Source organism: Paramormyrops kingsleyae, chromosome 13 (assembly GCF_048594095.1).
Source record: "Paramormyrops kingsleyae isolate MSU_618 chromosome 13, PKINGS_0.4, whole genome shotgun sequence".
Classification (NCBI taxonomy): domain Eukaryota; kingdom Metazoa; phylum Chordata; class Actinopteri; order Osteoglossiformes; family Mormyridae; genus Paramormyrops; species Paramormyrops kingsleyae.
In genome coordinates this window covers 9,844,079-9,868,339 of record NC_132809.1, presented here as the reverse complement: position 1 = coordinate 9,868,339, position 24,261 = coordinate 9,844,079, and the positions used below count along the sequence as shown (strand labels likewise).

General features: G+C 46.3%; 1 protein-coding gene and 1 long non-coding RNA gene across 8 annotated transcripts in view; one reads left to right on the top strand and one right to left on the bottom strand.

Annotated features, from left to right (window-relative positions):
* Positions 1–24,024, top strand: part of LOC111842715 (tubby protein homolog) — a 73,029-nt gene extending 49,005 nt beyond the window's left edge. For 3 of the 4 annotated variants that reach the window (XM_023809622.2, XM_072698146.1, XM_023809633.2), the window contains 11 exons: positions 9,135–9,186; positions 13,167–13,329; positions 15,447–15,584; positions 18,339–18,491; positions 19,204–19,325; positions 19,964–20,155; positions 20,430–20,542; positions 21,732–21,846; positions 22,507–22,605; positions 22,710–22,881; positions 23,281–24,024. In XM_023809622.2, the coding sequence (XP_023665390.1) occupies positions 9,135–9,186; positions 13,167–13,329; positions 15,447–15,584; positions 18,339–18,491; positions 19,204–19,325; positions 19,964–20,155; positions 20,430–20,542; positions 21,732–21,846; positions 22,507–22,605; positions 22,710–22,881; positions 23,281–23,414 (1,453 nt within the window). In that variant the 3' untranslated portion in view covers positions 23,415–24,024. The remainder of the gene's footprint in view (positions 1–9,134; positions 9,187–13,166; positions 13,330–15,446; positions 15,585–18,338; positions 18,492–19,203; positions 19,326–19,963; positions 20,156–20,429; positions 20,543–21,731; positions 21,847–22,506; positions 22,606–22,709; positions 22,882–23,280) is intronic. The other variant, XM_072698147.1, reaches the window with a different exon arrangement.
* LOC111842744 (uncharacterized) lies at positions 7,065–20,087 on the bottom strand. Of its 4 annotated transcripts, none has more exons than XR_011982193.1 (7): positions 19,960–20,087; positions 14,376–19,450; positions 14,094–14,250; positions 13,138–13,336; positions 10,888–11,048; positions 10,597–10,760; positions 7,065–9,350 (listed from the first exon to the last, which is right to left on the bottom strand). It is a non-coding gene; the product is annotated as an uncharacterized lncRNA (long non-coding RNA). The 4 variants fall into 4 exon arrangements; XR_011982191.1 differs by having other exon boundaries at positions 14,094–18,400; positions 18,496–19,450; XR_002837985.2 differs by having other exon boundaries at positions 14,094–19,450.
* Positions 24,025–24,261: the final 237 nt, after the last annotated feature.

Here is a 24,261-nt window from a genome sequence, read left to right as displayed (position 1 = left end):
GACGCTGTGTGCCGTGGCGCCCAGATGCCTGATGTGGAGAATGCAGGCCAGTTTCAGGTTCTGTGGACGCTGTGTGCCGTGGCGCCCAGATGCCTGATGTGGAGAATGCAGGCCAGTTTCAGGTTCTGTGGACGCTGTGTGCCGTGGCGCCCAGATGCCTGATGTGGAGAATGCAGGCCAGTTTCAGGTTCTGTGGACGCTGTGTGCCGTGGCGCCCAGATGCCTGATGTGGAGAATGCAGTCCAGTTTCAGGTTCTGTGGACGCTGTGTGCCGTGGCGCCCAGATGCCTGATGTGGAGAATGCAGGCCAGTTTCAGGTTCTGTGGACGCTGTGTGCCGTGGCGCCCAGATGCCTGATGTGGAGAATGCAGGCCAGTTTCAGGTTCTGTGGACGCTGTGTGCCGTGGCGCCCAGATGCATGATGTGGGGAATGCAGGCCAGTTTCAGGTTCTGTGGACGCTATGTGCCGTGGCGTCCAGATGCCTGATGTGGAGAATGCAGGCCAGTTTCAGGTTCTGTGGACGCTATGTGCCGTGGCGTCCAGATGCCTGATGTGGAGAATGCAGGCCAGTTTCAGGTTCTGTGGACGCTATGTGCCGTGGCGTCCAGATGCCTGATGTGGAGAATGCAGGCCAGTTTCAGGTTCTGTGAACGCTGTGTGCCGTGGCGTCCAGATGCCTGATGTGGAGAATGCAGGCCAGTTTCAGGTTCTGTGGACGCTATGTGCCGTGGCGCCCAGATGCATGATGTGGAGAATGCAGGCCAGTTTCAGGTTCTGTGGACGCTGTGTGCCGTGGCATCCAGATGCATGATGTGGAGAATGCAGGCCAGTTTCAGGTCTGTGGACACTATGTGCCGTGGCGTCCAGATGCCTGATGTGGAGAATGCAGGCCAGTTTCAGGTTCTGTGAACGCTGTGTGCCGTGGCGTCCAGATGCCTGATGTGGAGAATGCAGGCCAGTTTCAGGTTCTGTGGACGCTATGTGCCGTGGCGCCCAGATGCATGATGTGGAGAATGCAGGCCAGTTTCAGGTTCTGTGGACGCTATGTGCCGTGGCGCCCAGATGCCTGATGTGGGGAATGCAGGCCAGTTTCAGGTTCTGTGGACACTATGTGCCGTGGCATCCAGATGCATGATGTGGAGAATGCAGGTGCACATGCTTCCCTGCTACTCCGTGGTGTTGGCTTTTCAACAGCAAAGATCCCCTTTGGCTGGCATCAGCTTCTCTGACCACCAAGCGAATGTCAAGTCAGAGTGTGACATCTGGTCAAATTTGAATTTTAATCTATCCAAAGGTTCATGAATTAATTGTGGCATCGAAAAGAAACAAAGCACTTTTAAAAACCTCTGCATCCTACAGTGTCCTTGGAAATAAGCTCTTTCATCACTGATTAATTAAATTAGGTTGTTTCAAAACAGATAATTATATGAAACAAGCTACTGAGACTTCCATTAAATATCAGACTGCCTGGGGCCAGATCTGGAAATAAAGCATCACATCTGTTTATTATCCACCGGTGTTTCTGAAGCATGCAATCGAATTATTCTGGCACTAGGCTGCTGGTTTGTCGCCTGCCCCACCCCCTGCCCCGCCTCTGCCCCACCCCCTGTCCCACCCCCTGCCCCACCGTATCATCCACTCAGTGACCTTTGCTGGTAAAGCTCACTGATCAATGGAGTGCATCTTCACGTTTTTACCAATGAATTTGACATACACATCAATGTAATGCTGGATGACCACATTCTATGCATGGCTGTCTAGACAGCATTATTATCCAGTATGAAACTGGTCAGTGTCTTGACAGTGCACTCTTATGTGGTTTCTGAAGCCTCATTTGTCCCATCAGTATTAATGCTTTGTAGTTCTTCTGAGCTGGGGACGTAGGTATTTTTGTGGTTTATGAATGGATGGGGAAGAGTGGCTTCCAAGCCTCCAGAGACAGAGCTGTCTGATGTTGTGGAACGTAAGGTACTAGATGGAGCTTCGGGTTTGACGTTTGGGGGGTTGGAGGGAACAATTCAGATGTACAGCGAACCTCCCTTATGGGATGTCCATAGTCCAACTGTAAGAGATTATCAGCCACTGAGATCATCCTCAGCGTCCCTCCTGCTGCCCCAGTCGAAGTGGGTGGCTGTTTCGGGCTATTTAATGTCCTTCTGCTGAGTATCACACATGCACTGGGGGTGGTGACCGATTGGAGATGGTGGCTGTGACACAGAGCGACACCCCCCCCCCCCCCCCCCGACGGATGTGCTGTACCGAGACATGGTGGCCCATGAGGTGGCCTTGGTGGGGACGGTGGCCAGACACTGTATAAGGGGGCTCCCCCTGCTCTTCAGTGTCCTTCACGGGCCATTTACCATCCTGATGAGAGGCCGCCCCCACCCTGTCCGTTGCCCCCGCCAGGACAGACGGGGGCTGCTGTGAAAAACAAACCACCCTCCTGATGTCAGCTTTGGGGGGGGGGCGGGTGTTGTTGGCAGGGCTCACTCAGCTGCCCCCACCAGTTGCCCTCATTAATGCAGCATGTGCTGGACACTCTCTGGAGAGCCCTGGGGCACTTAGAGAGGACCAGAGGAGCTCCAAGGTCTAAACCCATAAGGCAGAGCTTTTATTGTTCTCCGGAGGGCTTTCAGGCTCCCAATTAAGTGGCTGATTGTCTGGTAGCTTTTGTTCCAGCGCACTGTGCTGGACTGCTTAAAAGAAGCTGTATGACGTACAATACTACACTGCTGTTAGAGCAAACATAGACTATATATACTGTACACTATCATTCAAAAGTTTAGGGTCACTAAGAAATTTCCTTGTTTTCCATGAAAACATACATGAAATGAGTTTGAATAGGAAATATGGCTAAATAAATAGGAAATAGCCTTTGACGGAGTTAGAAATAATCATTTTTAAATTCAAATAATAATTGTGTTCTTCGAAATTTACTTTGGTCAAGGAGTCCTCCATCTGCAGCGATTACTGCCTTGTAGACCTTGGGCATTCTAGATGTCAGTTTGTTGCGTTAATCTGATGAGATTTCACCACGTGCTTCCTGAAGCATCTCCCACAAGTCGGATTGGCTTGATGGGTACTTCTTACGTACCATTTGGTCAAGCTGCTCCCATAACATCTCAATAGAGTTGAGATCCGGTGACTGTGCTGGCCACTCCATTATACAAAGAATACAAGCTGATTGCTTCCTCCCTAAATAGTTCTTGCACAGATTGAAGCTGTGTTTAGGTCATTGTCCTGTTGTATGATGAAATTGGCTCCAATTAAGCACCATATACAGGGCATGGGATGGCGCTTCAAGATTCCATCTTCAAGATCCCTTTCACCCTGTACAAATCTCCCACTTTACCATCACCCAAGGAGCCCCAGACCATCACATTGCCTCCACCATGCTTGACAGATGTCGTTAAGCACTCCTCCAGCATCTTCTCATTTGATCTGCATCTCACAAACGTTCTTCTTTGTGCTCTGAACACCTCAAACTTAGATTTGTCTATCCATACCACTTTTTCTAGTCTTCCTCTCTCCAGTGTCTGTGTTCATTTGTCCATCTCAGTCTTTCTTTTTATTGACCGTTCTGAGATACGGCTTTTTCTTAGCAATTCTGCCTATAAGGCCAGCATCCTGGAGTTGCCTCTACACTGATGACGTTGAGATGGTGTTTTGCGGGTGCTACTTAATGAAGCTGCCAGTTGAAGACCTATGAGGTGATGGTTTTTCAAACGACACTCTCTAATGCGTTTATCCTCTGCCTCGGTTGTACAGCGGGGCCCTCCCTCTCCTCTTTCTGTGGTGGTTAGAGCCAGTTTGCGCTGCTTTGTGAAAGGAGTAGGACGCAGCATTGTACGAGATCTTCAGCTTCCTGGCAGCTTCTCACATGAAATAGCCGTAATTTCTCAGAACAAGAATATAGTTTCAGTAGAAAGTTCGTTGTTTCTGACCATTTTGAGCTTGTAATCAAACCCACAATTGCTGATGCTCCAGATACTCAACTAGTCCAAAGAAGGTCAGTTTTATTGCTTCTTTAATCAGCACAACAATTTTCATCTGTGCTAACAGAATTGCAAAATTGGTTTTCTAATGATCCATTAACCTTTTAAAATGATAAACTTGCATTAGCAAACACAACATTCAACATTCCACTGGAACACAGGACTAATTGTTGTTGATAATGGGCCTCTGCACACCTATGTAGATATTCCATTAAAAAACAGCCATTTCCAGTTATGATAGTCATTTACAACATTAACAATGTCTACATAGTATTTCTGATCAATCTGATGTTATTTTAATGGACAAAAAACTTTTTTTCCAGAAGCATGGACATTTCTAAGTGACCCCAGACTTTTGAACGAGTGTAGATTAGACTGTACTCTGCGATGTCATACATTCCATTTTTATAATGATCCTTGAGTTTATAGTATGATACTATACCTACAGCAGTTTCATCCTTGAGTACAGTGATCCCCCGCCGTATCGCGGTTCAGCTATCGCACCCCCGCCATATCGCAGATTTTTCCCCGAAGCGTCACAGTTCTCTGTGTATCGTGTACCTTGCTTGTGATCCAATAGTTGGGAGCAAACTTTTTGTGAACTTTTCGTTTTATTTTAAGCCCTACGATGGCTCCCAAGCATCCTGCATCTTCTAAACCTTCTGTGCAGTAGTGAGCCTAAGAGCCAGAGGAAGACCTTGACCATTCAGGAGAAGGCAAAACTCCTGCATATGTTTCAGGAAGGAAAGCATTACGCGGACATCGCTCGCCATTACGTATACAGAGAGAGAGATAGACATGTATATATATACATATCCATTACATATTATTATTATTATTATTATTATTATGTTACTCATATCCTTAGCCCAACATCCACATATCATATATGTGTTTTAATAGGTTTACATGTGTTTAAAGCTTGTGGGAGGGGTATTTTAAGGCTTAAACTACTAAAAAAATGTTTATTTATATGGTCTTTCTATATCGCGGATTTTTACCTATTGCTGATGGGTCTGGAACAACTTCCGCGATAGACGAGGGATCACTGTAAATAGTGTGATACTATACCTACAACAGTTTGGTCCTTGAGTATATAGTGTGGTACTATACATTCAGCAGTTTGGTCCTTGAGTATATAGTGTGGTACTATAACTACAACAGTTTGGTCCTTGAGTATATAGTGTGGTACTATACATTCAGCAGTTTGGTCCTTGAGTATATAGTGTGGTACTATAACTACAACAGTTTGGTCCTTGAGTATATAGTGTGGTACTATAACTACAACAGTTTGGTCCTTGAGTATATAGTGTGGTACTATAACTACAACAGTTTGGTCCTTGAGTATATAGTGTGGTACTATAACTACAACAGTTTGGTCCTTGAGTATATAGTGTGGTACTATACATTCAGCAGTTTGGTCCTTGAGTACATAGTGTTGTGGTATACCTACAGCAGTTTGGTCTTTGAGTATATAGTATAGCACCTACAGCGTTATGGTTTTTAAGTATTTAGTACAGTATATAGGATACCGTTCTATTAAAGCAGAACTTGTTTAGGAGTTTACAGTACTAAGTCTTAGATTTAAAAATAGGACACACTTTTCCTTTTCATTTATTTGTAAGATTAACATCACTTGCTTCAGTTAGCATTCTCACACAGAGCTTCACCGGTGGGCACCTCTTAGCTTCCGGAAGCCTTTCTGAGGAGTGAGCTGTGCTCCAGTCCTCTTTGGCATGTCCGTTTTCGCCTTTTGATGTAGGTGTGCTACTCCAGGATAATGGCGGCTTTGACACATCACTGCCATAGCCTGCCTTGTTCTCTGCAAAGTCCTTCACCACGATGGCTGCCAAGGACTGTGAAGATTTATCGGAAGACGCCACGTCGTAAAACAGATCCCGTAAAAAAGCCGAAGTTTCCGTCAAGCCGTCGTCGCGGTGTGCCGGCCGGCCGCCGGTCTCCCTGCTTCTGGCGGCTGTAAAAATAGCAGATATGTTCTGGTAACGGCAGAAGCTGCCAGAATTCTGGCATGCAGGGCCCACAAAGTTTCTGTGGTCTGAGTGCATCTTCCTGCCAGAAACATCATGTTTTCATTATTTAAAAGTGTAGCTCTTTTAAAGCCAGGAAGGGAATCTCAAAATCCACCTCTGGACACAGACAGGCAAATAAAGCCACTGTAATATAAAAAGCACACTGCCCTGTCTTTGCGTTCCTGCTTTCATATATGGTGAAGAACGGCTTTGTATATTATCCCTGTGCCATAAGCTGGGCGCTGATCCCGTTTCTGCTTGAGTGTAGAGGTTTTTTTGCATTTCTGATGCTTTTCTGGTTTAATACCCCAAAAAATAATCCCTGAAAATGTCATTAATTTTCTTTTTCAAGAATAGCTTTTCTTTTTCTTTTTGTGAATTTATGTAATCTTTTTCAGTTTCATGAGTATAGGATTAGGACTAGTTTCATTAAAGTCAGAACTGAGAGGAAGTTGCTTTGTGTGTCACAGTGTTTGTGCATGTGTCTATGTAAGAACATTCGGGGTGCCAGTGAAGAGGTCGCTCAGGGCCTTAGTGATTGATAGGCTCCTGACTCCGCCCCTGTGAGATGTGATAGGCTACTATCATCCAAATCCTACCCCGCAACTCCACATCACGCCCAACCCGCTACTAGAATCCACTTATTGCCTTCTAATTTAAAGGCTTTTAGCTTTAATTGTCCCCATGATTCCAAGCAACACAAATTAGGGGCAAATCACTGGATGTGTCACAGCACATTAGAAGGAGTGTGTCTAAGCACGAGGCAGAATGAATCACAAAGTGGTTCAAATCAAACAAGTTTGGGATTGGGTGGGGCTGGTAAATGCGCTGATATCTCTGGTCACAGAGGGTCAAATTAGTGGGCTTCTGTTTTTATTCTTATCGGTACCTTTAGAGGTGAGGACGGGATTGGGGGGGGGGGGGGGTCAGTGGCGGCCAGCTTGTCAAGGAAGCTCAGCTCATCTTGGCGACCATAACCATTGCATTTTGTGCTAAATACATACTATGCCTGCATAAGAGTGGTTGTGATGCCGTAAGGTTTCCAGAACGGCTGAATTCAGAATGACCTGTCTTCTTTTTATTAGTACCTCGGCATGTCATTTGATTTTAATTCTTGTTTTTGGTTTCATGAGATCGTGTTTCAAATGGATTAGGCTGTGTATTTTATTTTTCTTGGTGTCTGACGCTCTGACATGGTGATGTGCCTGATTGTGTTCTCCGTGCGGCCTGTCCCTCCCCATGCCTTTAATTGGCCTCACAGTTTGCCTACAGTGAGGTTGTGCTATTTCCATTTTGATGGAAAGGGTGTGACGGCCTGACAGAGGTGCACTGGCTAGAAAGGCGTCTGGCGTGGAGCGCCGTGAACCCTGATCCGCCTAATCCGGCCGCTGCTGTCATTGCCGAACTTGTCCCCCCCCTGCATGCCAATCAGGTCGGAAGGACATAAATAACCTTTCTAACTGTGCTGTGAGCATGTTGCTCCCAGCATCTTCCCAGTGGGGCCACTGGATACCATTAAGTCCCGCGTCTGACATCTTTCAGATGCCTCCTAATTCCTGTCCATTTGCCTGAGTCATGACTCTGGCCACATCAAAGTAAACGAATTTTACACAAAAACAAATTCTGTTTCATATTTTTATTCATGTTTATTTTTTCCCCCCGCTAGTCCATCTATCCATTTTTAGTGTGGGAATTGGGAAATAATTATATATTTTGTTATTACAGAAACTTAAATGTAATATCTGTGTGTGAATAAGACAAGAGAAACATGAAACTATTTCTTTGTGACTCAAAGAGGACAGTGTGGAGTCGTGTACTGTGGTGCTTCTAAGGAGGTAATACAGGCACAGAAGTCATGCAGTGACTATTTAAGAGCTTACTAGTGTTTCTAACAAACGGAGACTCCACAACCATTTACCAGCTAAGAGGTTGATAGATGATGGAGCTTCAATATTGTAAACAAAAAATATATTTGTAATTTGGTTTACTGTACACTTCAGAAATTGTCTGTAATTGACAAGGAGGCCATTGATGACGATTAGTAGTCCTGAGTAATGTGGCTTCTGACCCCATCCTGGGTTGGATTACTGAGGACTGTCAGTCACCGCCTGCTTTAGCCATTGGAACTGCAGGGTTAAGGTAACCAGTGGCACATTAATCCTACCCAGAGTGGGTTTAGGTTCCTGATTAACCACGCGCCAGCTGTATGCATTGTTGTTGAATTCTGGTTGAGGATGTAGACCAGCATTCAGTTCAGTGGCCTCGAGCCTTGGGCTTGAAGACATCTTTATAACCCTAAGCTGATTAAGCAGTTAGAAGATGGATGGCTGGATGGACTTAGACTAAACTGATAAAAAAAAATGTTCGAGGCTATGCATGAAGATTGATAAAAAAGTAATGTTTGAGGCTATTTGCATTGTGCTCTAATAGCTATGAAAAAAGCTTTTTTTAATAACCCCAGGAACAAGGTTCATTATTAGATCGCAATTCCTCTGCGGAGCCTTAAAAGGAAAATGCTCACCAGGGATGTCTGAGAAGGAGACAGCATTCAAATTCGCCCGAGGAGCACCTCATCTAGGTTCTAATGACTTTTCGAGCAGTTAATTTCCTTGTTCTGTTCAGTGACCGATACAGCATACAGATTTGAGGTTATATGTGAAGCACCATGGCGCTGCCACGGGAATTGGAAAGCGTGGAGACGGAACTTCCTGTGCCACGCCCCGGACCCAGACAGCCTCAGCAGCCTCTCAAAGAAACGTCACGTGGGTGAAGCTGGTCTTTGTCCCCATCTCGGGAATCCCAGGGGTCAGGCAAGGCAGGGCTCTGGTGTCATGTTACCGTTGGCGTGATTGTGTTTTTAACAAGGAGCTGCCCTCAGATGGGGCAACCGTCTGGTTTGTCTTCCAAAAACCACGGATCGTTGAAAATGTAAAATCTGGGAAAACTGCCAGCATGTTGTGTATAAATGACTTATTAGAGTGAACACAAACATTGAAGCATTTAAATAGAGCAACCGATGGTAATCATGTAAAAGCTGGCAAAGACAGCTCTGCTCATGTAACGGTGGATGTGAACCAAACTGAAACACTGCGTATTCTCCTTCCACAGCACCTTAGATGATGAGAGCAGCACCTTGCGGCAGCAGAAGCTGGACAGACAGGTAGGTGGGCAGACAGGGTGGAAAGAGTGAACGGCGCAGAACCCATGGGCTGCCACCGGCTCCTGTCATCCTCTGCGGCCTGGCAGAATGGGTGGGTCTTCATTGGTTCAGACACAGTGGTTAGACCAGCACTAGCTAACTCCCATGAGCTCAGTGCTACCAGCCTGGAAGAGAGAAAGCAAGACAGAGGAAGTCTGTAAGTCTCTCCCCAAGAAACCACACTGCATGATGGGCTTTCTCTGGCCCAGACTAATGAGTTACCTACAGCAAGGAGTCTGCAATTTGACAATATTACATTCAGAACGATGCCCCCAGGATTTGCCGTTACGGAGAGAACGTTAGGATCACCCTACTGTTCACCTTCTATCAGTTGCAGTTGTACGGCTCATACACGCATCTAAAGTTCTTCTGTCAGCCAAATCTGTTTCAACACACCAATAAACTGGTAACAGCAAACAGTAGGTAGTGCCTTGGATCTCTTCTTCTCTCTCTTTCGTGCCCTCATCCCAACATCAATGCGCAACGTGCAACGCATTCACTATTTGGCAGCGTAGCGGCATGGACGACATAGAGGAGCTGGTCCCTAAAAAGAATTTGACATCGGTAATATTTTTCTATTAGGTTTTGTTACCTTATAAGGCTATATTTAAAAAAAATAGGTTAATTTCTTTGTACTGTTCAGTAACTTGCAAAATAGTCTTAAGAACCAACATTAAAAAGAATTGTGATTAAATCGTGGATCGTGATCCTGTCTTAAATAATCGTGATATGATATTTTTTCCATATCGCCCATCTCTGCCTACAGCTATGCAAGATTTGGCAGCTTACATATGACTGAGCAGCCATCTTGAGTTTTATATTACCGCACCATTGAGCCGCTGTTTATTTTGACTTTTAAAAATGAAAAGTGACTGCTCATTTACTCTCTGTTACATCATCTCTGCTCTCCTGGCAGAGATACGTTAATGGACAGAGGTGCTCTAGGCTGTATTTCCCGCCAAGCGCATAGGTTTTAATTTTCTTAGTTGCTGATGTGAATAATTGTTAATTTAATTGTTAATCGTGCAGTAATCCGTGCAGCGTGAGCGAAAGACCATGGTGTAGTGATTGACGTAAATTCACAATCAAAGGTATTTGTAGTGGCGATTGACTAAAAATTACCTACTAAAACAGCATGTGAAATGGATAGTAGGGTCAGTTGAAAAAAAAATCCAGTTTATTGTTTGACCTCTAAAATGAGTCTGCATGAAGATTTAAAAATATGTTTGCCACACGCATTTAATTAAAAATCTGGAAGATGAAGTGCAGTGATCTGAAACAAGCATGAAGTGGATCAAGTGGGGAGCTGGCTGAGATAGCCTGCCCTCAATTAATGCTCGTCCGTCAAATGCTGCTGGAGTTTACTCTCACATTTATTTACAGACGCTTTTATCCGAAGTGATGTACAATAGAGAAAGCGGGGTCAGCCTGTCCCCAGAGCGGTTCCGGGTTCCGGGTTCCGGGTTGCTCTAGGTGCCAGCAGTGATGACCTTCTGCTCACAGGCACTGCATCCTCTCCCGCAGAGCCACACACCCTGGAGTCACAGAACAGGCTTCAGTGTCTTTGACGCACCACCACCCAACAGCAGCATAGCCGCACTTCTTTTGTTCTCTTCCGCAGCACTGCGTGTGACACATAACAAAAGCCATAAAGCCATTTACCCGATTGGAAAGCTGCAATCAGCAGTCTGATCAGTATCCTCCTTGTCAGCAGCGAGTAGCAGAGTCCGGCCGTGGATTATCTCAGCTGTCCTTTGCGTCACGTTGCTTCACTTCAGTTTGGATGCTTTTGCTCATGGGAGTTTTACTTACACAAAAATGTTCTGGCAGAAGGAAGAGTGATTGGTTCAGAAAGATTACCAATTAGATTGTAGAGGAGGTGGGTTTTAGCAACAAGAACCAGGACCAACCAATCAGATGTCTTGGTCCTGCCTCGTCCAGTTGCTTGGACCCACCTCCTCTGCAATCTGAGTGATGCTTTTCTGGGGGGGGCATGAGCTTTGCTGTAAAGTACTGCCCAGGAGTAACATCTCATGTTGTCATTTTGTTGATTAGGGTGCCCTGGGCTGCGAGTGAGACCTGTTAGGGTTATGGGGAGCGTTAGGCCTGTGGGCTACACGAGGCTTCCTGGGGGCTTCAGCTGCAGCTGGACCAGCGGTAGACGCTCCACAGAGCAAGCTGGGACACTTGTGCGTGATGAGCCGAGCCTGCTCGATTACCCCGGAAGGTGATCAGTGTCCAACTCCGCATTTACAGCACGTTGGCAGGGTCATACCTGTTACCGTACTTAAAAAAAATTCACAGTAATACGTGTGATATATTCCCAAACGAAATGAATCTAAATAATTCGTCTGAAAATATAAAACATTTACCATTGGTCTCCTTTAGCCCAACTTCGCTATACCTGAACGCACATTGTCTCATCATGTAGGAAAGAATGTGGGTATTCAAGTTTTCATCCCAGAGCTGAAATATCTCCAGATGTTTTGCACAATTTATGGGAGAGCTGATGTGTTACAGCAAACGCTAATCCGATTTTTACAGGTATTTCGTGTCCATCGGAAGCCTTTCTGTCATGGTGAAACGGTTTGGTTTGCTAGGCTGGGTTGGCCGCTGTAAGTGTACCGCAGGGGGCTGTCACATAACCGCAACATGCTGGAGCCAAGCGGTGGGGCCTCCTGGGGCCGTAAGCTCCCCGGCGCTGACCCGGGTCCCCGATTTACCGATCAGCCCCTTCATGAATATGTCATAAGCAGTGCTGCCGGGATTCCTGCCTTTTAGGATCCCAGTAGCTCAGTGCCCGGAAGGAAGTTATTCTTATTCTTGTGTGCTTTATAGCGCTTAACAGTGGCAGCACGAGGTGGCCGGGTGCTTCCTCTGGTTTCACAGTGCCAGCGTGCTAGCGAGACATTTAGCAGCGCGCTAGCGAGACATTTAGCGTGGCGCTAACGGATGTTCCCCGCAGGTCTGGGTGCGGCTTCCGGGAAGACCGAGCCTCTCCTCCTGCCCGAGACAGCTGGAATTTATCTCCCACCTCATGGGGGAGCAGGAATGGCATAATGGGGTCATGGGTCACAAGTGAGACCACCTGCTTACCTACTAGCCAGGATCAGAGTCTCCCATGACACAGATGTCTGGAATGAGTCTGTCTGCCTTGCCGTGAGGCTGCCAACCGTGAGTTGGCAACCTCTGATTGGAGGACAGTGCTGCACGATGAATGACATCAGCAGTGTGTCACATCCACTTTTGGGACAGTCTGGAACTGGAACTAAAATGTAGCTTAAAGACTCTTGGATTTCTGGTTCATTTTGATAGTGGAATAAAATCACATTTTGAATAACAAAATGGCATTTTCTGCAGAACCTCTCCTTAGTCATTGCCTCCATTTGCCATTTTACATTATAGAGTTCCAGAATTTTCACAGGAGGGCCTAAATGGGGGGGGGGGTTGCTTATTTTTTAAAGAAAGGTGTGAACTTGATTTATTTTTCATATTAAATATGTTGCTAAATGTCAGTTTATGTATGTTAGGGTATTGTGTGAATTTACTTAAAATGGCCATTTTGTGTGTCTTTGTGTTTTCCCCCTTAAATGTTGGATGGTGCTGGCCATCCTATGTTCCCCTATGTAATGTCGGGGAGTCAGTCTTGTTTAGTCTTCAATGAGAGTTGATGGGTTTGAAATACTGAAGCATGACCTCTGTTTCCATGATGCGAAAGCGGTCCTGTTTCTTTTGTGTACCCCTTTGATAATATATATTTTGATTATGCACTTATGTTCTTAATAGGTGATTTAACCCTTGAGTAGTTGCCTTAGCTATGACTAGGGTCAACCTGCGCATATGTAAATAAATCATTAATTTTCTTGCAACTGCTTTTAGCTGCATGCCTCCCTTACCAGCCATGTCACTTACAGTGTGTATGTTGGCGTTCCTGCCTGCAGCGCGCCCTGCTGGAGCAGAAGCAGAAGAAGAAGCGGCAGGAACCCCTGATGGTGCAGGCTAATGTAGATGGACGCTCGCGTGTCCGCAGGACCAGGCAGTCGGAGGAGCAGGCGCCGCTCGTGGAGTCCTATCTCAGTGGCAACAGTGGCGCCATTTACCATGGTAAGGCCTGTTCAAACGGAGTGGAAATCGAAGCAGAATGGATTACGGTGCTGTAGCATCGCAGAGATTGTCTTAGGAAGTTACCCAGCCTGCAGCATTGATCGAGGGGAGGACATTTCAGGGTTAAAGAAAAGCTAAAAATCCCTGCGTGTGCCGTATTTAACCCTGCTCAGGGATGATCATTTCCCCCGCACTCGTCAGCGATCCCGCTGATTGGCCTCCCCGAAGAGCTCATTCACACTGATTGTGCTTTGATGAGCCAGGCTGTGCTGCCTGCCCCCACCCCCCCCATTAAGGGCGCGGGGCTGATTACCGCCATGGCGACAACCCTGCAGGTATCCCAAGGGTGACTGCTTTCATGTTGTTTGTGTTCGTAGGGAGCTAGAGGTCGTTTTATCCTCCAACCCACAGAGGGCGCTCTCACAGCGATGACATTAATCCCCTACAGGGTAACTGCTGCTCCATGACAACCATTCAAACCTGAGTGGACAGCTAGATTTCACCAGCTCTTGTCTGTACATCTCACCAGTCTATATATGGAGGGTTGTACGTGGTTTCTTCAGTGTGCAGTGAAGGGATTCTGGACATTTTGTATGAAATATAGATACCTTTGGCTTTTCCCCCTCAAACTACCATCCTGGTCTGATTGGCCTGGCACTAACACTTAATTTAAAGGTATCCCTCCCCCCTTCCCCCCCCAGCCTGCCCCCCCACTGGTTTAAGAGCCCTACAAAGTTGCCTTGAGGGGAAGGAAATAGGTTTACCTCTATAAAAAAAGCCTTCAGGTAAAACTGCTGAAGTATCAACATTACAGGAAATATTGGGATCTTAGCCACAACACAGCATGGTCTGGCACAGAAATCAGTCAGCTGTGTTTGAAGGGAAGCTGCCCAGTTCGACTTGGTTCAGAGTAATTTTGACCTGTGGGGGGAGGAACCGGATATCAGTGTATGCACAGCAGTTCCAGGGCACCTCCAAGGTATCAGACGCGGTCTTCAGTCTGCGTACAAGCCTGTCAAAAGCAAAGCGACAGAAAAAGGGAGTACTTAGGAATGCAGAGCAGGCATCTGCAGAGACGACTCCTCTCCTTCTGTTCCGTCCTCTGGGCCCTGTGGGCGGCCATAGGCTGACATCAGTTACTAGCACACAGCTGCAGACTCAATTCATGGTGCCCAGAAAGTTAATATGCTTTTTTCCAGTCTATTCTAAGAGTGAGCTACAGATACAAATACTACAAATATTAATATAAAACGATATGAAGGTCAACTGAAAATCTACCGCTTATCTTGTAAAGCATTTCTGTAAATTTTTTATTATCATTATCATTATTATTTTATTAACCATAATTACACAGTAGTGCTTGATTTAAATCATAGTTTTTCCAGGATAAACCAGACAGACTGAGCAAAGCCTTGCCAGTTTGGCATCTTCTAGAAAGTGACACACATAGTGATTCTATGCAGTTTCCAGCTCTATGTTATATCCTTGATTACACGTCACTGTCCCGTTCGATATTTCTCATCTGCAGAGGTCGCCGATCTAATTTACCCTCCGCTTGCCATTTTAAATAAGTGCTGGTGAAAAGGCCATCTGTCAAAAGGTGCCTGGCTTATCTCTGAAGAAGGCTCTGGGTTGCAGTTGATTTCCCCCGCAGCCATTTTGTCGGTGGCGGCGCTTGGGAAGCACGGACGATCGCCGTCCGTTAGCCACCCATCAGTACAGCACAGCACGGTGCTCGCTAATGTCCGTCGCTCTCGGGTCTCAGGAAGGTGACTATGTGGAATGGACTGAGTAAAAAATACCTTGTCAATGGGCTAATTTCACGCACTGCTTTGTACGGGAAAATTAAATCCCCTAATGGTGCAACTTGGAAGGCTTTGGTGTAGTGGTGCGTTCAGAATCCATTCTATTTTCTGTGAAGCACATTTGTTTGTTGCCAGCTGAGAGTGAGAGATTTCCTGTTCCCGCGAAAGGCTGCCTGTGTCTGTCCCCCCTCCCTCTGCAGCCCCACCTCTGCTAACCCCCCTTCTCTCTCTCCTCTCTCCCCTGCTCTCCCCTCCCGTCTCCACCCTCCGCTACTTGCTCCTGCTTCGGCCTCCTCCTAACCCCACGCCTAGTGCAAGAGGCCGAACAGGAGGAGGAGAAGGAGGTGGCGGAGCCCCCCCAGGCCCCCCGCTCAGGCAAAAAATCCAAGGGCGCCTCATCCACCCCCCAAACCAGCAGTGGCAAAAAGGAGAAACGGGGAAAGCACAAAGGTTCGCCGCATGCGGCTGCCGGCAGCCAGATGGTTTCCCAGCATGCATTGCTCGCCCGCAACCCATCATGTTCTGTCTGCCTGGAGAGCTTAGGCTGGCAGTGTGGCAGGTCATGACCACAAAGCTCCTATGCTGGTCCCAGTCAGCATTTTATGGGAAGTTAACTTGAGATAACTAGGTTGTATAATATGTATAGCATATAACCCCGTATGATTGAGGGTGACCTAGCCTGTGAGGAGTATAGCGTATAATCATGTATGACTGAGGGTGACCTAGCCTGCGAGGAGTATAGCATATAATCTTGTATGACTCAGCATGACCTAGCCTGTGAGGAGTATAGCGTATAACCGGTATGACTCAGGGTGACTTAGCTTGTGAAGAGTATAGTGTATAACCCGTATGATTGAGGGCGACCATTCCTGTTAGGAGTATAGTGTACAATCATATATGACTGAGGGAGATCTAGCCTGTGAGGAGTATAGCGTATAATCCTGTATGACTGAGCGTGACCTAGCCTGTGAGGAGAAAAGTGTATAATCATGTATGATTGAGAGTGACTTAGCCTGTGAGGAGTAAGCGTATAACCCATATGACTGAGGGTGAGCTTGCCTATGAGGAGTATAGTGTATAACCCGTATGACAGAGGGTGACCTAGCCTGTGAGGAGTATAGCGTATAACTCGTATGACTGAGTGTGACCTAGCCTGTGAGGAGTATAGTATATAAATAATCCTGTATGACTGAGCGTGACCTAGCCGGTGAGGAGAATAGCGTATAATCATGTATGACTGAGGGTGACCTAGCCTGTGAGGAGTATAGCGTATAACCCGTATGATTGAGGTCGACCAATCCTGTGAGGAGTATAGTGTACAATCATGTATGACTGAGTGTGACCTAGCCTATGAGGAGAATAGCGTATAATCATGTATGACTGAGTGTGACCTAGCCTATGAGGAGAATAGCGTATAATCATGTATGAATGAGGGTGACCTAGCCAGTGAGAAGTATAGCGTATAACCTGTATGACTGAGGAGTATAGAGTATAACCCCAGGTGAGTGAGAGTGACCTAGCCTGTGAGGAGTATAATGTATTAGAGGCACCATGATGATGTTTTCCTGCATCACAGGATCACAGTCATTAGTGCATGCATTTGTCAAGGGGTAGGTAGTTTGTTCGAAGGGGGTCCCATTCTCACTTGTTCAGACTCTCGTTTTCCACACTAATTGGCAGATGAGCATGTAAAGATAGCACCCAGTCAAAGGTCTCCTATAATGACAGGCAGGCAGATTATTCTTGCAGGCAGATGTTCTGAAATATCAAACCATAAGCCAAAATCCCCTTTTGGAGCAGATTTCCGTTTTGTCAGTTACATTCTTTTCTTCTGCTGTCTTTTCTTCTTTTTTTTTTCCTCCGTCCCTCTCATCTACGACCTGGATTTGTTCAGATAAAGCTGTCGTGCCTCTAGAAGACCCGTTCTGGTGGGGAAGCTCAGGGCCTCCCCTGCCTTTCGCTCCTGGAGGAGGCACAGTGCCTCCATTGCTCCTGGCAGTCAGAGTGCAGATCTCAGAAGGAGACAAGAGGGGAGAATATGCACGAGAGGCCCAGGAAGCTGTGGAAGAGGTCTCCTCTGCAATAATTGACCATGACATATAACACGCCACTTATTATAGATGTCCGAATTGTACTCTTTGTAAACCAGGCATGTTTTCTTATGGGTAAAGAGACAGAAAGTAGTACACAGGGCAACCAGAAGGTTGCTGGATCAAATCCCCCCTTTGCAGCTCACTCCCACATGGAGCTTACCCTCAGCTCCTGTGTTGCTCCTGCTTCGATCTCCTCTTAACGCCGCGTGTCCTGTAAGCCAACTAAGTTTTGCTGTTCTGTGTATGGGTCAGCGTCCCTGTGTATTATGTGTAGGGGGCACAGTGCTCACGCACACACCTTGGCTGAATGTGACTGGGATTTGTTGCTACTTCACCGTTGGGTTGTGTTTAGCTGTACTGGGAAGCATATTCTTGGCTGGTAACGCCATACAGGAGGGAAGCAGGTGGAGCGTACATGTATTGATTAGTTGTTTTTGCGTTATTTTTATGTTAATGGGTGACTTGTTGAGGCAGGATTGTCAGAAGCTGTTCAGTGGAACAGCCACAAGGCCAGTCTCACTAACAGAGCGGAAAGGAGTCCTCGTCTTTGAAGCTTGATAACCTGGCTTTTTCCGTCTGTGTGAGCAGACTGGCTTATCGTCAGTGCTCGCGGCAGCCTGCAGCATCAGGGATGTCATGTTCTGCCTCGCATTCGGGCTAATTGAATGAAAATGAGACGGGTGCCCGATACGTACTGGAGCTTAAAAGGGAAATAGAAAACCTGATGTGGGAGGCTGTGGGGGAGCGGCCTCCTTTGGCGGAGGCGTCTGGGTCCTAGAGGGAGCTGGGTTACTTCTGTGGGTGTTTGTCTGGTAGGGCGGCCATGCCTTGTTGTGTTAATGGAGGACATTTTTAACAGGAGGTATGGTGGAAAATTAAGTACCACAGAGTTTATGAAAAGGGGTAATGACTTAGTGTTCAGCATAGAGTGCAGTGTGTGTACCTGTCTGTGTTCGCTTGTGCATGTATATAAACACCACTGTGTTTGTGAAACGCTTTGCGCATGGATGTGGTAGGTCCTGTACGTATATAAATGCATCCGCCGGTGTGTAGGAGCAGTGTATGCGAGCCATTGTCCTACCAAGTAGCTGAAGGCATTGTGATACGGCAGGAATCGATGGCCCGGCGGGTCTCCAGGATGAGGCCCAGGACCCCAGCGGTCAGGTCCAGATTCTGACGGTGGCAGAAGAGGTGGGGAGCGACAGTGTGAGCGGCGGCCAGCAGCAGGGCAAGCAGGACCTCCGGGTCAGCATGCTGAAGAAAGGTACCTGCATATGCATGTGCTCACAATGACATCATGTATGACATCAGGAGTGGGAGGGGCTCAAGGTAACATTTTCTCCCGGGGCGCAGATATTGTAGTTATGGCCCTTTAAGATGGAGAGGTAATGCTCTCAACATGGCAAAGCTTCTGCAACAAAACCAGCCACAATTTAGTCACCTGTACACATTGGGGGAAAATCAGGGTCTAAAGCTGGCCCAGAGGGACACACCCTGAGCATGTAGGCACATGTTGACGACCCAGTCCGTCTGCCCCCCTCGCTTCCACCGGGGCGTACCCAGCACATGCCTCTGGCCCCCTATCCTGGCACAGTCGTGAGCGATGGAACGACAGCTGCCTGGCCACCTGCGATGCTGTCTTCCTGCGTGCCACCTGGGTGTGGCAGCCTGTCTGGGTTGTGGCTTTGTCTGCTTGCCGGAGCCCTTGGAAGGACCTTCCTCTGTACGTTTCAGCGAACCGCTTAATGCGAATCACTCTCGCAAATCGTCAAAGTCTATAAATAAAAATAGCAAGTCTCTTCCAACAGAAGCATCACTGAAGCAGGGCAAAATAAATATACCAGACAGGAGGCAATACCCGTGTCATCTCCAGAACAACACTGTGCCCCTGCCTTCTCAGTGTGTTTAGTATCTATATTTGGATGATATTCCCATACTGTTCCAGCTGTTCTCAACGATGACATGTTTTTCTAAAGGCATTTCAAGTAGCATGAATTTTGACGAAGAGGAGGATGACGAGGAGGAAGATAGTTCCAGTTCTTGTCAGCTCAACAGTAACACGAGGCCTGGCTCAACCACAAGCAAGAAGTCAGGAAAGGTACGCACCAGCATTCCAGTAGCTGTAGGTAAATCCACTTTCGTTCTTGCTGCTGTGCCGGAGTCCCGCATATGTAGGCCAAACGTGTTGCGCGGCTGTTAACGCCCATTGTGAAGTCACCGCGCCTGGAAGCAGAGGAGATCGAGTGGCGTGACACCTGTGAATCCATTACCATAGGCGACATTCATGTGGGTTCACATGAGGGCATCGCCCGAGTCAGAAGGTGGTGTGTGTAGTACACTTCCTGTATGTCCCGATCTGAGCATTAAACCCATTACCACCCAGCCCTGCTCACCAAGAGGGCAGTGTAGGGGCAAGCACTGCAGAAATTAGCGGGGTAAAGCCTGATGACATCAGCATCTCACAGACATTCACCCTGCATGACCCATGTAAACAAATTTATTAACCCACTGATAACTTAGATAGTATCAATGGGGCCTCTTTGTATAAATCCTGGAGTGGAGACTGTCATGATGATGAAATATCACATTAATGTCAGATATTAGGGTTTCATTTACTGGGCTTGCCTCTGGAACATTGAGACCATAACTGGGATTCTCTGGTGTTCCAGTAAAGCGTGTAGTGATTCGGGATGAAGTATTATTCTTTTCATCATCCCCCTCCATCATCTCACCCAGGAAGCGGCCTCCGCCCCCACTCCCCCGGCCAGCGAGCCTGCCATCGACGTGGACGACCTGGAGGAGTTCACTCTGAGGCCCGCCCCTCAGGGGGTGACTGTAAAGTGTAGGATCACACGTGACAAGAAGGGTATGGACCGGGGAATGTACCCCACCTACTACCTCCACCTGGAAAGAGAAGACGGCAAGAAGGTTAGAGATCTGGGTGGGGTTAATGGACTTTTGGAAGGCTGGAAATCTGGGAGGGTGGGTGGGGATAATAGACTATTCTGAAAATCACAGGGATGTTATGATCTTTGTGAGCTCCTTTATCTTTAATTTATGTTGCATCCCAATTTAATAATACCTCAGATGGTAAGTCATAATGACTGAAATATCTTTAAGGGCCCAACAGAGGAAGAGGTTAACTGACCAAGAGCTATATGTTTCTGCATTTACCTGGTTTACTGTGGTGCACTGTGCCCAGGTGTTCCTATTGGCTGGAAGGAAGAGGAAGAAGAGTAAGACGTCAAATTACCTCATCTCCATCGACCCAACCGATCTCTCTCGAGGTGGGGAGAGCTTCATTGGGAAACTGAGGTGGGTCTGCAATCCTGGAATTTCTTTGTTTGTTATGGAATTCATGTTTATTTCTCAATGTTTGTTATTATTATCTGCCATTCTGTCCAGGATGTACCCCAACCTCGTGTTTTGCTGCCTGCAGGGCCCATCAATCTAATAAGCGACATAGGCAGCTACCTCGGGCACCAGCTTCTGAGGCGGCACCAACTTTAGCCTGCCAATCACATGTCTGTGCGGCGTACACTGTCCAAGACAAGTATTCATACCCTATGCAGTGCTAGCTCAGAACAGCACACGATGCGGTGTGAGAACTTCTGAGGGCTGTCAAACAATTATATATATAAAATCGCGATTAATTGCACACCTTGGTGATTAATCGCAAATACAATCATCTTACATAATACATGAATATACAGATTTTATAGTCTGTATATTCCTTATATATAATATTACCCATTATTTCATTATTATATAATATTAAACAACGTCCCATCATTTGTACATTTATTTTAGCATTAGTGAGAGTGGTCAGCAGGGGGGTTGTGATCCATGGGCTTTGACAGTCCCTGCTGTTTGGTTATAGCCTCCAGCCCCCCTGCGACCCTGACCAGGATAATTGGTTAGAAAATGGGTAGTAGATGGTGTTACTATTATTGTTGTACCTGGAACAGTGTTTTCAGTAATTTCAACAGCTTATCATCTGGTATGAGATGGAATAGGCAGAACTGGATAGGGAATATGAAATGATAACGAGTATTCATCTTCTGTATCCAGCAGCATATAATATTCACCCACATTTTTGTCACCATGGAGATTATTTCCAATCAGAAATTAATGTCATTTAATGAGATCACACACCCAAGAGGACTGTGATTTCATGAATGGCTTGATTTCCTTCTACGCAATAGCCTACTTCGAGGTTAATAAATAGCTCCAGTGCAGGATATTGGATGGTCTACAAATAAATGGAGGTCATTTTTTTTCCCGATTATCTAATTTTTTGTGGCTGTGCCACAAGTGCATTGTTTTGCTTTGGCAATTAATCTGCCCACTTTGCAGGTCACAGAGTTGGGGGAGAGGTTTGCAAGCTGATTAAGGATGATAGATGGCCCGTGTTTATTTACTGCTGATGAGCCCCCATCCCCTCCCCCCACCCCCCCTTCGGGTGGCATAAGCAATCACCATGCTGTGCCTGTTTATGCCGCAGGTCAAACTTAATGGGAACAAAGTTTACGGTCTACGACAATGGATTGAATCCCACGAAGAGCACTTCCAGCTTGGAGGCCAGCAACCTGCGGCAGGAATTAGCAGCTATCTGCTATGTGAGTTGCCCTTTTCCGCTCTCAGACGTCTGGCAGCATGATTAGCAGAACGCCTGTCTGCTGCGTCACTCACAAATACAAGGGGAAATACAGGAATCACTGTCACCCTGACATATGGCATTTATAGAAGGTGCTCCTGGCTCAATAGAGTGTATCAGATCTCACTTAGAAAATATAATAATTGAATTGTGAATTGGTGAGACCCCTAGTGTTCACATAAAATATAACAAAGGCAGATGTTATGTTTAATGCACAGCACTCTTTAAGATAGCTATATATATTTTTTTTGACTGCATGTAGCTCGAAAAATGTTTCTGAAATTGAGAAAGGTGTTTAATTTCTCAATAATATAATTGTTATACGATTATGTTTTTATCTTTATCTTAATAAGGTCTATGACTGCCCCTTTGGGACTTTGTTTTAGGAAATAATTTTGCGATTTAAGTTTGGGATTTGTCATTTTGATAGATTTAAATTGGTTGGTAAAATGTATATGGTATAGCTTAATTCTGGTGTTATCCAGTTAACGCAATGTTTTTTGGACATGACTGTGCATGCAGGTATTAATAGAATCCTAAACCTCATGTGAAATTTAAGCTTATTTGATCTCCTTCTAATCGTATAATGTTATGCTGTTATATAATCCTGTTTCCTTTTCAGGAAACCAATGTTTTAGGTTTCAAAGGACCTCGAAAAATGAGCATCATAATTCCTGGAATGAACATGGAAAACGAGAGGGTGTCCATAAGGCCCCGAAATGTGAGTATCGTGTTGTTTTGAGGTGGGCAGGGCAGCTTTTCTAGAGCTGCATGCCTGTCCTCTGGAGGGATCCCTGGTTTTGGACCACTGTCCCCACTCCCCAGGACCATGAGTCCCTGCTGGCCCGGTGGCAGAGCAAGAGCACAGAGAGCATCATTGAGCTGCACAACAAGACGCCTGTGTGGAACGATGACACGCAGTCCTATGTGCTCAACTTCCACGGCAGGGTCACTCAGGCCTCAGTCAAAAACTTCCAGATCATCCACGATAACGACCGTGAGTGTCAGTGGCTGTGAATATCCCGGGCCGTTGAATGAGTCTGCTGATAGCTTTTAGCTCTTGGGAGTTTTACTTACCCAATAATGTTGAGGGCAGAAGGAAAAACGAGAATTGGAGGAAGCAAGGAAAATCAGATTGTAGAGGAGGTGAGTCCAAGAATCTAGCGGAGGCGGGACCAAGACATCTGATTGGTTGGTCCCACCTCCTCTATAATCTGATAGGTTATCTCTCAGAGCCAGTCATTTTTCCTTCTGCCCTCAGAACATTTTTAAAATTCCAATAAGCTTCCTTGTAGGTGGTTTCTTTGTGTCATATACACATAGTCCATATTGCTGATAATTGCTAGTCCCCGTCGTAATCGAGCTGCCTTGACCGAACTCTCTCGTCCCATCCCAGCGGACTACATCGTGATGCAATTTGGTCGAGTGGCAGAAGATGTCTTTACCATGGACTACAATTACCCAATGTGTGCCCTGCAGGCCTTCGCTATTGCCCTCTCCAGCTTTGACAGCAAGCTGGCCTGCGAGTAGGGCCCCAACCACCTCACTGCCTATCTCCTGTGGACTTCCACAGCCCCATACTTCCGGCTACCGACCTAGGGCTGTGGTGACCAGGCCCACACTCTATGGGCCCCATGCGGCTAAACCGACTGCCTGCTTGTACAAACTCTGAGCTCCTGTGGGATGTGTGGAGACGGTCTGGTTAAGTGCGAGGTACAAGGCATCTCCCTGTACTGCACGTCTTTCTTCAGTTTCTGCACTGACATCAGGCACAAAGGCCAGGATACCCAAGTCTGTATCAGTGATAAGCACAAGGAGCGATGGAACGTTGAACTGAAGGCTTCTCGACGTACACAATGTGTCAAGTGAAATCATGACCATGAATGAGTATGACTACTACCATTGTTTGTAGGTGTGGTGCACGCAAGTGTTGATTTACCCATGAATAGCTTTTGTGTGAATGGAAAGTGTTGCTAGCTAGCACTAACCACGTGATATTCGTTAAGTTCGGAGAAGGTCTTGTGATCACCTTAACTTTCTCACATAGTGACAACTTGATCATCATTAGTTGAATAACGCTTTATAATACTTGTATTGAAACTGTGAAGATTCAGTCTGGTTATTAAAACACTTCATATTACTTAATGTTTCCATTTCAGTTATATTGTCTAATTCTAATTTCAGTAGTAATGGTATTATTAAAAGATACTATGCGGTAATGGGCCAGATTTGAAATTTCACTTGAAACACGCTAGATTAATTTTCTTACCTATTTTGGTTATTTTATATTTGCTTGCGAGTTGCAGTTGAAGGCATGTAACGCTATTTAGGCATGACTGGATTCGCAAGTATAGAGACTGGGGGGTGATTTGATGAC